General features: G+C 48.4%; 1 protein-coding gene across 1 annotated transcript; it reads right to left on the minus strand.

The window, feature by feature from the left end:
* Positions 1-46: 46 nt before the first annotated feature.
* On the minus strand, positions 47-14,306 carry ythdc1 (YTH N6-methyladenosine RNA binding protein C1). Its single transcript, XM_070989396.1, is given in 17 exon segments — positions 47-376; positions 1,305-1,422; positions 1,424-1,497; positions 1,590-1,655; positions 1,787-1,826; positions 2,096-2,132; positions 2,460-2,539; positions 6,230-6,384; positions 6,488-6,572; positions 9,564-9,681; positions 9,778-9,886; positions 9,994-10,097; positions 10,199-10,261; positions 11,107-11,515; positions 11,810-12,117; positions 12,294-12,395; positions 14,122-14,306. Coding segments are annotated over 17 exon segments (2,085 nt in total). The 5' UTR covers positions 14,150-14,306; the 3' UTR covers positions 47-187.
* Between the last annotated feature and the right edge of the window lie 103 nt (positions 14,307-14,409).

Below are 14,409 nucleotides of genomic sequence, written 5' to 3' on the forward strand. Positions count from 1 at the left end.
TTCTTTAATATTTTATTCACATAAAAATTGATGATGATGCGGTTGATGATGTCAACACATAGCTTTTTTATTATTCAGAATATTCAAAGAAAAAACAAAAAATCAAAAGGAAAAAACGACCAAAAGCATTACTGCTGACTGTCAAAATAAAAGCACCCGCAGGCTCACAGGATATGACATCGTCAGTTCACCTTCGGTACCGCCCCCTCTCCTTGTCCCTCTCCCTCTCTCTGTCTCTGTCCCTCGCTCGCTCCCTCTCCCTTTCGCGGCGGGGTCCGCCACGGTCACGTTCGCGCTGCCGCTCACGCTCACGCCGGCTGCTCACCACTGCCTGCGTCCGCCGCAGGAAGTCATCCACACGCATGTCATAGTCATGCTGCATGATGGGAAAAAACAGAAATGGAGTTAGAGGTTTGATATACAGATCAGTCGTCCACCAATCAGAAGGTCAGCGGATGGATCCCTGGCGCAACACAGTCATTAATGCAAGCTCATCTCTGACCCGCCCGGTGGGGCAGATGGCGTCCACCCAGCGCCTGCTTCTGTTCTTCCTCGCCGCTGTCGCTCAGTGTTGCTCATGAGGGAATCGTTGGGTTTCTGTAGAGAAAGAGCTCGGCCTGCAGCAGCTCTGTATGGAAAGCGTCCTGAGACAACTTCTGTTGTGATTTGACGCTACACAAATAAAACTGAATTGAAGTGAAATTTAAAACCACATCAGCTGATCCGTTCAGTCACGGCTCCTCACAGGAACAGCTGGCGGCACGCTGCAGACCGTCCACACGTCTCAGTGCGGGGAGCGTGAGCTGTCTCCCTGATAAGATGGAGGAGCTAACTGCACTAACCAACAAACTGCTGAGAGCGGTAAGAGGAGAGGTGGGGGCACAGCCATGTTTGTGAACAGCAGATGTTGGAGGGGCACAGAAGAGCAGCGCCGCAGCAGAGACACGCAGCCGCCAGCTGTTACACTCCAGCACATTACCTCCCGACATACCTGCACTCACCCCCGTCAGCTGATGCAGCTGCAGCACCCCTAACCCCTCCTGCACACTGCGCAGCGTCTCACAGGTGCAGACATTGCACCCCTGGCCCCTCCTCATCTGTCCTGCCCTCCCCCACCCTCACACAGAGACAAGAGAACCCTGGACGACTGTACGCAGACACTAAGGACACTTACAGCTCTTATGGTCAAAAATGGGTTCAAAGGTCACAGTGACCTTTGAACTCTAATGAAGAAATTCCCTGAGATGATGATCTGAATTCCCTGAACGTCGGACAGGAAGTGTGACAGAACGCCGCAGGCTTACCGGGCTGGAGGCGAAGGCACGGTGTTGCGGCACTCGCTGCTTGTCTCTGAAGCGAGGGGGTGGGGCTTCGTGTGGCGGGAGAGGGGGGTGGTGGTGGTGATGGTAGGCCTGGTGGGGGGGGGGGCGGGGGGTGGCTGTGGTGGTAATAAGGGGGGTGGTGGGGGGGCGGCTGCTCCACGCCAGGGTACGCCGCCTGATGACACATACATGACATCATCACATCATTAGTTCAATCTGTCGTCAATAACCCGATCGATCAATGAACAGGATCGATGAGAGTCGTACCAGAGTCTGCCAGGGGGCCGGAGGACCGATGCTGTGGTGGTAATCCCTCATGTAGTCGTTGTAAGACTGAAAGAGGACACACAGGTGAGCACGTGAACGCACCTGCTACTGAGGCTAACACGCTAACAGGGAAACACACACTGGGCAGACAGCAGGATGAACTGAAGCTAAGCTAACATGCTAAGCTTGTGACTCACCCCATTGAGAAAGACGTCTCGTCTGACGCTGGAAAACCGTCTGAAACCCAAAAACATGGTTAGAACGACGTCACCGTGTTCACGCTGGTTTCTGCTCACTTTAACAGAATTTCTGTTTGAGTTGCTCAAAGTTTTCCATGATTGCAGGAATACGAGCTCAGACTGAAAGGACTTTTCTACATTATCACTCGAATAAAACCTGACAAAGCTTCAATTTTCAAACTTTTCTCAGGATTTACTAAGAAATGCTGCTGTAGCTCCGCCTACTTCCTGCCACCTGTGTCAGGTGAGTGATGATGAGCGTCTCACCTGTCCACCGGCTGGTTTCGAAGGTCCTGGATGAACCCTGAAAATAAAATACATTCTTCTGTTACACTGGACTTTTCCAACGGCGAGCAGAAGGAAGGAAAGTTTAAACACACCAGAAAGCAAAGACTGACGACAAACTTCACTGAACAACGTTTAAAAGTTCAAGTCATGAATCCTGTTAGACGTCCATCATTTCACCGTCAGTCAAGTCAATATTTCCAGAACGTTTCCGTTTTAGTGAGACTCTAATGATGTTTATTGATTTGTGATCAAAGCGGTGATCAGCTGAAGTGATGACGTCGTCACAGTATTGAAAAGCTTCACTTTCTGAATGTCCAATAAAAACGGACGGAGCTTTAACCACCTGCTCGCTGGTTGAAGTCAGGCGGGCCGTCGGCTCGCGGCCGCTTCCTGCCGTGAAGGTCGTACTCTTCGGGACGACGCCTACGTAGACAAGTCGACAAGTAAGACACACACAAGCACACAATACACACTCACACACCATTAACACACACTGGAAAACACACTCAGGTCAAATGTCAAACAGAAGAAGACTCCCAGAACTAACGAACAGATCTCAGGTCAGTGGACAGGCTCCGAGTCATCCAGGTGTCTACAGGTGTTCAGCCACTACTTCCTGTTTCCATTTAACCTGCTAACACGTGCGTCCATCTAAAACACCAATCACACGCTGCCTGACAGACACGTGACACACGCTTTCACACTGTTTAGAAAAACTAACGAATCACTGATTCCGCTGTCTACTGGCCCTCTGTACTGGTTTTCCTGTGTCTACTGGCCCTCTGTACTGGTTTTCCTGTGTCTACTGGCCCTCTGTACTGGTCCTGCTGTGTCTACTGGCCCTCTGTACTGGTCCTGCTGTGTCTACTGGCCCTCTGTACTGGTTTTCCTGAGTCTACTGGCCCTCTGTACTGGTCCTGCTGTGTCTACTGGCCCTCTGTACTGGTCCTGCTGTGTCTACTGGCCCTCTGTACTGGTTTTCCTGAGTCTACTGGCCCTCTGTACTGGTCCTGCTGTGTCTACTGGCCCTCTGTACTGGTCCTGCTGTGTCTACTGGCCCTCTGTACTGGTCCTGCTGTGTCTACTGGCCCTCTGTACTGGTCCTGCTGTGTCTACTGGCCCTCTGTACTGGTCCTGCTGTGTCTACTGGCCCTCTGTACTGGTTTTCCTGAGTCTACTGGCCCTCTGTACTGGTCCTGCTGTGTCTACTGGCCCTCTGTACTGGTCCTGCTGTGTCTACTGGCCCTCTGTACTGGTTTTCCTGAGTCTACTGGCCCTCTGTACTGGTCCTGCTGTGTCTACTGGCCCTCTGTACTGGTCCTGCTGTGTCTACTGGCCCTCTGTACTGGTCCTGCTGTGTCTACTGGCCCTCTGTACTGGTCTTCCTGTGTCTACTGGCCCTCTGTACTGGTTTTCCTGTGTCTACTGGCCCTCTGTACTGGTTTTCCTGTGTCTACTGGCCCTCTGTACTGGTCCTGCTGTGTCTACTGGCCCTCTGTACTGGTCCTGCTGTGTCTACTGGCCCTCTGTACTGGTCCTGCTGTGTCTACTGGCCCTCTGTACTGGTTTTCCTGTGTCTACTGGCCCTCTGTACTGGTTTTCCTGTGTCTACTGGCCCTCTGTACTGGTCCTGCTGTGTCTACTGGCCCTCTATACTGGTCCTGCTGTGTCTACTGGCCCTCTGTACTGGTTTTCCTGTGTCTACTGGCCCTCTGTACTGGTCCTGCTGTGTCTACTGGCCCTCTATACTGGTCCTGCTGTGTCTACTGGCCCTCTGTACTGGTTTTCCTGTGTCTACTGGCCCTCTGTACTGGTCCTGCTGTGTCTACTGGCCCTCTGTACTGGTCCTGCTGTGTCTACTGGCCCTCTGTACTGGTCCTGCTGTGTCTACTGGCCCTCTGTACTGGTTTTCCTGTGTCTACTGGCCCTCTGTACTGGTTTTCCTGTGTCTACTGGCCCTCTGTACTGGTCCTGCTGTGTCTACTGGCCCTCTGTACTGGTCCTGCTGTGTCTACTGGCCCTCTGTACTGGTCCTGCTGTGTCTACTGGCCCTCTGTACTGGTTTTCCTGTGTCTACTGGCCCTCTGTACTGGTTTTCCTGTGTCTACTGGCCCTCTGTACTGGTATTCCTGTGTCTACTGGCCCTCTGTACTGGTCTTCCTGTGTCTACTGGCCCTCTGTACTGGTCTTCCTGTGTCTACTGGCCCTCTGTACTGGTCCTGCTGAGTCTACTGGCCCTCTGTACTGGTCTTCCTGTGTCTACTGGCCCTCTGTACTGGTTTTCCTGTGTCTACTGGCCCTCTGTACTGGTTTTCCTGAGTCTACTGGCCCTCTGTACTGGTTTTCCTGAGTCTACTGGCCCTCTGTACTGGTTTTCCTGAGTCTACTGGCCCTCTGTACTGGTCTTCCTGTGTCTACTGGCCCTCTGTACTGGTCTTCCTGAGTCTACTGGCCCTCTGTACTGGTTTTCCTGTGTCTACTGGCCCTCTGTACTGGTTTTCCTGTGTCTACTGGCCCTCTGTACTGGTCTTCGCGTGTCTCCTGGTCCTCCTGTAATAGCTAATAGTAATAACTGTCCAATGAATGCTTCCTGTTGTAAACAGAAGTCCAGTTTCACTGTCCGCTGGCCAAATGAAAAACAGACAAGTTTTGATTCACACACACAATAAAAAAACAAACGAAGAAGAAGAAACCTCTTAAAGGGACAACATACCGCTTGTGTTGTATATGTGAAGGGCTGTTTGTGTCAACAACACTGATTAGAAAAAAACAGTTTTCTCCTCATCAGTCCATGTTAAAGGCTTTTTTTATAAACCCTCTTATTCTGAAAGGGTGGAGGGGGGGTGATGATGATGATGATGCAGTCCTGTTAATCAATACACAAAGCCCCGCCCCTTCTCAGCACAGCCCCACCCACTCCAGACCAGCACCAGTCCTTAAAAGGGAAACCCACTTCCTGTTTTTGTCGCTCCGTCCTTCATGGCTCTGATTCCTTCGTCTCCACTCACACACTTTATATTCAGTTCATAAGAGAGCGCCACACACACACCTACAACACCAACAGTCTGTTAACCAGTCCTGATTCAGTGTGTGTGTGCGGGGGGTGGGGGGTGAGGGGTGAGGGATTATACAGCTGTCTTTTCAATGGAGGGGGGAGGAGGGGGGGTCATCATTTTTTCAGTCCGAGGGGAGTTTTCTCTCTTTTTTAACGGAGTCCATCTTTGTACTTTTACCTTTTTCTGAGCGAGTCGAGAAACCTCGGCCTCTGACACATCACACTCTCTCATTGGATACAGTCCAAAGCCACGCCCCCAGACACACCCAACTCTCTGATTGGATATAGTCCAAAGCCACGCCCCCAGACACACCCAACTCTCTGATTGGATATAGTCCAAAGGCCGCACCCCTGCTTGACCAAACTGCACCACCGGGTCTCAGACAGTCCCTCACTTTCTCTCTCTCTCTGTTTCAGGGTTACCTCACTCGCCCCTCCCTCACCCACCCCTTCCTCCAGTCCAGCCAGTGACGCTTGTCCTTTCTGCTTTTATTCTGAAAGGGTCAGCCAGAGTCCAGCTAAAAGCAAAACATTTAGATTTTTTACTTCCGAAGTACGAAGCTCCTGCAAAGAAAAAGAGCTTCAAAGGAGAAATTTAGATACAGCAAAATTTGAAAATTCAATTTCTGCTATCTGACCGAGCACCAAAGATTTGAATATGTAAGGTAGAAGAGTAAAAAATCTACTGAGATGAGACTCATTAAATGTGCACCTTGTTGCTTGAATTCAAAAAGAATTTGGAATGAATGAATGGTTTTTAGTTTGACACTTAGACTGGAAGTATTCAGCTTAATTCATCTTAGACCTTCTGACTTGAAGCGTTAACGAGGACGAATCATTCCTGCCTGATGACTTTAGACTTCAACCAAAGAAGTCACTTCATCAGCCCACTCCGGTGGAAAATTCCAGACTGGAGGAACAACAATAACTAGCCACAGGATAGCTAGCCGCCGGCTAAAGGCAGCGGCCGTCTCCGTCATCCGGCTGCTGATGGCGCCGTGGTCGCAGCAGGAGAAGAAGAACAGGAAGCGGGAGGAGGAGCTTGGTGATTGGCTAACCTTCCCGGTTCGCGCTGCGGCGGTCGCCCCCGCGGTCGTGGCTCTGACGGCGTCCGGCGCTTGTGACGAACACGCCGAGCCACTTGGTGGATGTCCACCCTCTCGTCCAATGGAAACAGGGCACAGAGCTGAGCGCCAATGTCAGGTTGGATCTCCTGAAAGATATTTAGCAAGTTTAAAAAGTTCAAACATCTCACGCAGCACCAACACAAACATTGGACTCAAACACAACAAGAGAAAATGTAACTGGGAGCCAACCTGTCCATCACGTCCAATTTTGACTGGCTTGTGTTCATTCCAGGGGTTGGTCAGGTGCGTCGTCTTTGTGAAAGGAAGCTCCATCCTGTAAAAATAAAATCCACGTGAAGCGGCGAGCAGGGCGGCATCTGATCCAAAAACACGACCGAAAGAAGAACTGAGGCAAGTCACCACTACTTCCCACGTCGATGCACAACGCCAGAGATACTCCATTAATAAGCAGGTCATCCCAAACCACACCAGTCACACGAGGACAAAGCGGGACGTCCTCTGTGCGACTGTCTGTCAGCAGTCCGACCTTTTGCTATCTGAGGTGTTTGTGACGTCAGTGTACTGAGCTCCATGACACCGTCAGTGACGGAGCACCGGGGGGTTTGTGGGTGGAGCTGCTGTCAAAATGCTGCACCGCTGAAGGAGGCGGCGTTACCGGCTCGGTTGCAGAGTTTCCCCTGCCATTGTACAGAGACCCCCGCCAGGCCAAAAAAAAAAAAAATCAATATGCCAAAAATACGCCACCTATCCATTCATGCATACATCAATGATCATTTACATTTAGGAGCGCCTCTGACGTGAGGCGACCTGCTTCGTTGCCTAGTAACGATGCGAGTACCGCTGCTGAGAGCGCGGGCATATTTTATGGGATGTTTAAGGTTTGTAGCTATCCAACTACGGCGCCGCCGAAGAAAAGAAAAAATATCGCGGGCGACAGACAACTGACCCTACGTTTACACGTAGCAGGTGTTTGAAAACGGATATTTTGGCCCCTCCGTTTTCAAAAATAACATCGTGCACAACATCGTTTTCAAAAATGTTGTCGCTTACATGAACCCGGATGAATCCGCTGTCGAGCGCATCGTAACTGCCAAACCTTTGGGCGCGAGCGTAAACAAGGTCGCTCACATGACGTTAAGCATTTTCAGTGTCATGTTGTGACGTTTCGGAACCTAAAACGCCGTTTAACCCAGTTTACACGCCGACAAATAACCGCCGTTTTCAGAAATCTCCACTTTGGCCGGTGTTTTTAAAAAGGATCGTTTTCCGTGAAAAAAACCGCATGAAAACGTGCGTTTTCCCTGAGTGTGAGTTTTTCTGCCAGACTCTGGAGACGAAGGGAGAGTAACAGACGCAACTCTAAAAAATGAGTAAGAAAGGGGGGCAGATTGCAGTGGAGAGGGGGGCTGCTCGAGGACCACTACTGCCGCTGACACCTGTCCGACAGGTGACCCCGCTCCGATTGCCAACCCCCGTCCGACGCGTGACCGCGGGCCCGCTCCCACTGGTAACCCGGTCAAATCAAATAAAATACAGCTAAACACAGAACATCTGGCTGGGACCCCGAATGGCTGAATAACCACAAATACAGCCCCTGGTTGTACCACACTCCCCGTGGTAACTTTCCAATTTGTTGTTTAGCTTATATTTTTGCTCTGATTGAGCCCCCCTTAACCCTAAACTTAACCCCTTTCTTCAACCCCAACCCCCCTCCCCATTCTATTCCCTGTCTCCCCCTTGTCCTACCCCTCAAATCCAAACTGACACTCAACATCACCTACAGAATGCTACTCCCACGGACCGGACGCCACACCCCAACATTCCATCCAGGACCCCCCACTCATACCAAACCTCAATCTACTGGGAAGATGGAATAGTTCTACAATATATTGCCATACAAACTCCCCCCCCCCCCCCCCCCCTTTTTTTCCAAGATCTTATATAAACTTTCTTACTCCCATATGGACCTAGGTATAGCTAATTTTAATAGAAAAATAAAAGAAATGTTTTTTCTTTAACAAAAACGTCATCTACATATCTTTCACTGCCTACTATTTACTAGCCTATCATGTATTTTAACTTAGTTTTATTGATTATTTTTTATTCTTAAATGTGTGATGTGTTTTATAATATTTGTATATAACTGCTAATATTGCATGGTTATTCTAATATATATATTTATTTAGGGCTGCACGGTGGCGCAGCAGGTAGTGCGCGTGCCTCACAGCAAGAAGGTTGCCGGTTCGATCCCCGGGTCAGGCGGGGCCTTTCTGTGTGAAGTTTGCATGTTCTTCCCGTGCATGCGTGGGTTCTCTCCGGGTACTCCGGCTTCCTCCCACAGACCAAAAACATGCTCATTAGGTTAATTGATGACTCGAAATTGTCCATAGGTGTGAGTGTGAGTGTGAATGTTTGTTTGTCCTTTCATGTGGCCCTGCAATCGGCTGGCGACCGGTTCAGGGTGTACCCCGCCTCTCGCCCATTGTAGCTGGGATAGGCTCCAGCCCCCCGCAACCCCGAAAGGGATAGGCGGTATAGATAATGGATGGATGGATGGATATATTTATTTATTATAATTATTAATTTTATAGCACTTAATTTTTATCACATAGATATTTGCATGTTTTTTCTTTCTTTTTTATATATATAACTACAAGATATTGCACTTATTTTATATTGGGTTGCATGTATACCCCCTATTAACAAATTTTACATGAGAAGACACTTATTCGAGGCAGATGGCCGCCCACCCAGAGTCTGGTTCAGTCTGAGGTTTCTGCCTGTTAAAAGGAAGTTTTTCCTCGCCACTCTCGCCAAGTGCTTGCTCATGGGGGAATTGTTGGTTTCTTTGTAGATAAAGAGCTCAGTCTGTAGCAGCTCTATATGGAAAGTGTCCTGAGACAACTTCTGTTGTGATTTGGTGCTATACAAATAAAATTGAATTGAATTGAATTATTTTAATAGCACTTACTCAATAGCTCTTAACTTTGATTTACCGTTGCACTTTTATTAGTTTTTATGTAAAGTTTATAAACACAAGATTTATTTATGTTTTGGACTTTTTATTGGTTATTTATTCTATTTATTTATGTACCAGGCCAGTTACCGTTTTAATTTCTCGCATGGCAATAGTAGATATAGAAGCTAAGAAGATGTTTGACAGAATCCCAAACCAGTTACAAAATGGAGCACCAGAGTTTCAACAAAAACATTTCTCTTAAACCCTGACCCTGACCCTGACCCTGACCCCGACCCCGACCCCGACCCCGACCCCTGCCCGGCTGACCGCAGCCGCTCTGTTTACCTGCAGAGCCAGTCGATCTTGAAGACTCCACCCAGCATCTTGGCGTTCATGCCAGCAGGAAGAACCCAGTGGATTGGAGATCCGCCATGATGAGACTCTGACGCCAAACGAGCAAAGCCTACAGACGATGCAGACGAGACAACGAAGGCTGATGAGTTGGATCATGATATCAACATTCAAGGAGCATTCACAAAGGAAAATCTCGGTGACAGACCTTGGAATTTGCCGCTCTCCCTGACAGAGAAGACGAGGACGACGCTCCGTGCCGAACGGAAAGCTGCATTCAGCTTCTTCTCGTTCACCGGCAGCGTCGACCAAACACCCTGAACATCACAGAGGTTATTTAAAACAGAGCGGACGTGCCCTTTTTACTACAACGTGCAAACAATAATAAACAAAACAACAAGCGACGACCTAAACGCTCGCTTACCTTTGCCTTAGCCAGGGAGACGTTCTCGTGGTTGTTGCTCTTGATGAGGAAGAAGCGAGCGTCTCTCAGGATGTAGCGCAGCTTGCTGGTCGGAGTTAGCGTCTCTGGGTAAACACCACACAGTGAATGTTAGTGGCTGCACTTTCAAAAAAGCACCGTGAAACATTTTGAAAGTACCGCTGTACGCTAAAGATGGCCGCCTTACTCTCCATTCCTTTGCGAACAGCTCGGACCGATGAGGACAGCTTCTCCCGCTTCTTCTCTGAACCTTTCAAGATAAAGACACAGAATCAAATCGTGGTTACAAACAGAAAACAGAGCAGCAGTCACATTTGCTTTCTAGTTTGCGTTGTTTAGTACGATTTCTTTTTTTGAACAACTTTTACAATTCGTCTGCAAATTTGGATTACTTCTGTTATAAGAACAGTTCTTTAAAAAGCAAGATATACATATCAATTAAAACAAGAGCAACACTAATCCACTGGAAAGAAAAAAAGACTTTTACAAATCAATAAATAGACCTAAAAGTGGGATTTTTAACTTCTTCTGAATCTAATAAAGGAATGAAGAAGTGTAATCAGACCTAAAACAAATAAAAACAAACAACTTCATGTCTGTCCATTCTAACCTTTATCACCTTCAACTATTTACACTTTCATCTTCAGAAAACTCAGACTCGGCTATAAAAAGAGCTCAAAGGAATCGAATGGAAATGTTTCTGAACAAAACGAAACAAACAGGAAATGAGTGCGTCTGCTGTGTGCACGGGTGGAAAAACTTAAATGCTAAGTGGGCTAACGGGACGCGCTGCAAAGACTTCAGCAGCAGACAAAAACATCACGGCACAAAAACTGAAAGGAAAACACGTAGAAAGGTTTTCTGATTGTTTTGTGTTTACATGACGTTAAAACAAACCAAACAAGACTTCGTTCTTTTGGGAAGAGCTCATTAAATATGCAAACGGAAAGAAAACAGGAAACAGGTCAAAGACATCTGATGACATCTGACAGCGCTCCTTCCACGCCTCTACCTGATCACCTCATGTACCTCCTGTTTGAGCTTGAACAACAAATGTATTTGGAGGGAAAAAGTTTCCGCTGCTGTCATGGTTACCTGAGGCCTCGGAGGCGGAGCCTGAGTGCACAGACTCGCCGTCATCAGAGAAACTGACGGAGGAGGCGGAGCGCGAGTCGCCAGCCTCACTGCGAGTGTCGTAGTCATTCCCCTCGCCACCACGGCGCTCATACTCCTCCTCTTCCTCCTCCTCATCCTCCTTCTCTCCTTCCTCTTCCTCTTCTTCCTCTTCCTCCTCCATGCCTTCCTCTTCCTCCTCGTCCTCGTCTTCGTCATCCTCCTCCTCCTCCTCCTGATCATCCTCTTCCTCTTCCTCTATGTGGGAGGCAGCAGGGGAAGAGCTTCCTGACCCTGGCTCAGAGCCATACTCTGCTGCCGCCTCCTCCTCTGATTGGTTATCCTCGTCGTGGGGGGAGGGGCTTGTCTGGCGTTCGTCACGTCGCAACTTCTGAAGACAAACAGGAAATTATATGATTTGTGGTCAAACTGCTGGTTGGCTGTAAACAAGTGGCTTGTACTGTACGTGAATACTGTATGTGTACTGTAAGAGAAGTAGTAGCAGTAATAGTCGAAGTAGTATCAGCACCTTGCCTAACCCCTTCATGCCTCTCTGGGAGTCTTTGTACTAGAATTTATCAAATGTTCCATTACTGTTTTGTAACTGTAGCGTGTATGTCACAGGCATGTACTGTGACTGCATTGTGAGTATTATTACGAGTAATACTAGAATTATTAGCAGTACCTGGCTCAGACCCTCCAAGCCCCTCTGAGACTCCCGGCGTCGGACGTCTTCTCCTCCGCGACTCCTGGTCCCCTCACGGGCTCCTCGCCGCCCCTTGCGTTCTTCGTAGTATTCGTGACGGTAGCCACTAGTGGCAGCAGCAGTGTGGCGGCCTCGGGGACTGGTCGCCGCCTTCTTTGAGGAGGAGGAGAGAGGTGGACCCGGGGCTCTCTTATTGGAGGAGGAAGATCTGGAGGGGGCGTGACCTGAAGATGAGCGGAGCCTCTTCAGATCCTGACTGTCAGAGCGCTCACTCTTCCTCTTTGTACCTGACAGACAGATCAGAGGGTTTAGATGACACAACTACGGCTGAAATGTAGTATTAGTAGTACTATTGTCAGAAGTAGTATCAGTAGTGCCTTTCTTGTCGCTGATGTCGCGTTCAGTCTCAGGGTTGTATCAGTGGCAGTACTATCTGTAGTATCAGAAGTAGTATCAGTAGTACCTTTCTTGTCGCTGATGTCGCGTTCAGTCTCAGGGTTGTACAACTCATCGTCCTGATCTGGAGCTTCGGTCAGAATATCTTCCAGAACGTTGAGCTCTCCATCTAAAACAACAACAACTTTAAAAAATGACGGGAATATTCCAGGTGGAAACTCTCCATGGGAATTAACGGGGAGTAATGGGAATAAAGTGGATTTGCACAGGCTGTATTTACCATGCCACGCAAAGACAGAAACGAACATTTTGCCATACTGTAAGCAGACATAAGTGTAAACCCTTCAAGTCAACTGACACTGCATTAACTTTAACTGAACAATAAAAAAACTCCTTATCTCCCACCATAAAATTACCCAAATTCACAAGCTTAACTTCCATCCATCCATCCATTTTCTATGCCGCTTCTCCCCTTCGGGGTCGCGGGGGGGCCGGAGCCTATCTCGGCTGTCAACGGGCGAGAGGCGGGGTACACCCTGGACCGGTCGCCAGCTGATCGCAGGGCACATACACACAACCATTGACACTCACGCTCACACCTAGGGGCAATTTAGAGTCACCAATCAGCCTAATGAGCATGTTTTTGGTCTGTGGGAGGAAGCCACACTGGAGGGGTACGTTTGGAACAGCAGAAGCAGATGAGCTGTTTCCCTGAACCCTAAAAACACAAACAACACAAGCTAAGTTTTCTAAATGTTTAGTTCTTTTTTTTGGACCTATGGTGGACTTCGAACTTGGCCTCTATCTTCAAGAAGGCCCGACAGAAGATGTACTTCCTGTGCCAGCAGGAAGTACAACAGAATAATCCAGTCTGCTCTGACCACACCCACCATCATCTGGTTTGGGTCTGCCACCAAACAGGACCAGAACAGACTGTGATGGACTATAAGGACTACTGAGAACATCGCTGGTGCCAACCTGCCCTCCGTTCAGGACTGACACAGCTCCAGACTGTGGAACAGGCAGGAAGCATCACTGCAGACCCCTCACATCCTGGAGACCACCTGTTCCAACTTCTGTCCTCTGGTCACTGCCACAGACCACTGAACACCAAAACCACCAGACACAGAAACAGTCTGCAGCCCGGCAGTCCAGTCAGCAGTCAGACAATGACACCAAAACATCCACTGATTGGACGCTTATCATCCAATCATCAACAGTTTCTAACAGGTACATTCACTGTCAACAGAAATACCTGCACACGGAAAATCTCACTGTATATATTGTTTAGATTTTTGTACTATTTAGCTTATTGTTCAGTCTTTTCATATCCTCGTAATGTATGCTTCCTCCATGTCAGTACATTGAGTGCAATGTTGAACATGGAGTGAAATTCCTTGTGTGCACACGCTGTAAATAAAGCCAAGTCTGATTCTGTGGTTCTGTTACAGAACAGATCTTCAACAAACCATAGTGATATACTCGTTCATCAATCACATCCCGACTCATTCAGAATACAGCACAGATTGGAAAAAAACTGAGTCTGCTCATATTGGATGATTGTTTTTTAACTGACCGACGGAGCAGAAAGAGCAGATTTCTGAATGGAGTCTGGTGTACATGATACTGTTCAAACAGCGAGAGCCGTTAGCCGCAGCGGCTAATGAACGCCATAATGAATGGAGGAGAAGACAAGTGTGAGCTGCTGCTGCTCGTTAGCCAACTTATTACATCGTCGTCAGCCAATAACTAACATATTCATTACTAATATATCGACAAACTTGTGATAACCGACCCGCAGCTGAAAGTCTCACAGTCTCCGCACAACAAAGATAGTAACCATGCTAATGCTACCAGCTAACTGCTGCTAACAAAGCAGCCTTCCGCCGTCTCACCTTTGTCTTCGCGCCGGTCGGCCGCCATCACAGCCGCTCTGACGTGTTCGTGTCTAGCACCCAGGTAAATCTACGGATTAAACGAGCTTCACTTCATTTAAACGCGAAATAATCTGAAAAACAGGCTGAAATCAGACGAAAAGTGGAAATGGCGGACTAAGGCTGTTGTCGTAGCTTCTTCTTCTGGTTCCTGTGGTTGATAAACAGCGTCCACCAGAACTACCGCCACCTGTCGGACAGGCAGATGCAGCTTCTTCTTCTTCTTCTTCTTCTTCTTCTTCTTCTTCT

The sequence above is a fragment of the Chaetodon trifascialis genome, chromosome 20, assembly GCF_039877785.1.
Source record: "Chaetodon trifascialis isolate fChaTrf1 chromosome 20, fChaTrf1.hap1, whole genome shotgun sequence".
In the NCBI taxonomy this organism is placed as follows: domain Eukaryota; kingdom Metazoa; phylum Chordata; class Actinopteri; order Chaetodontiformes; family Chaetodontidae; genus Chaetodon; species Chaetodon trifascialis.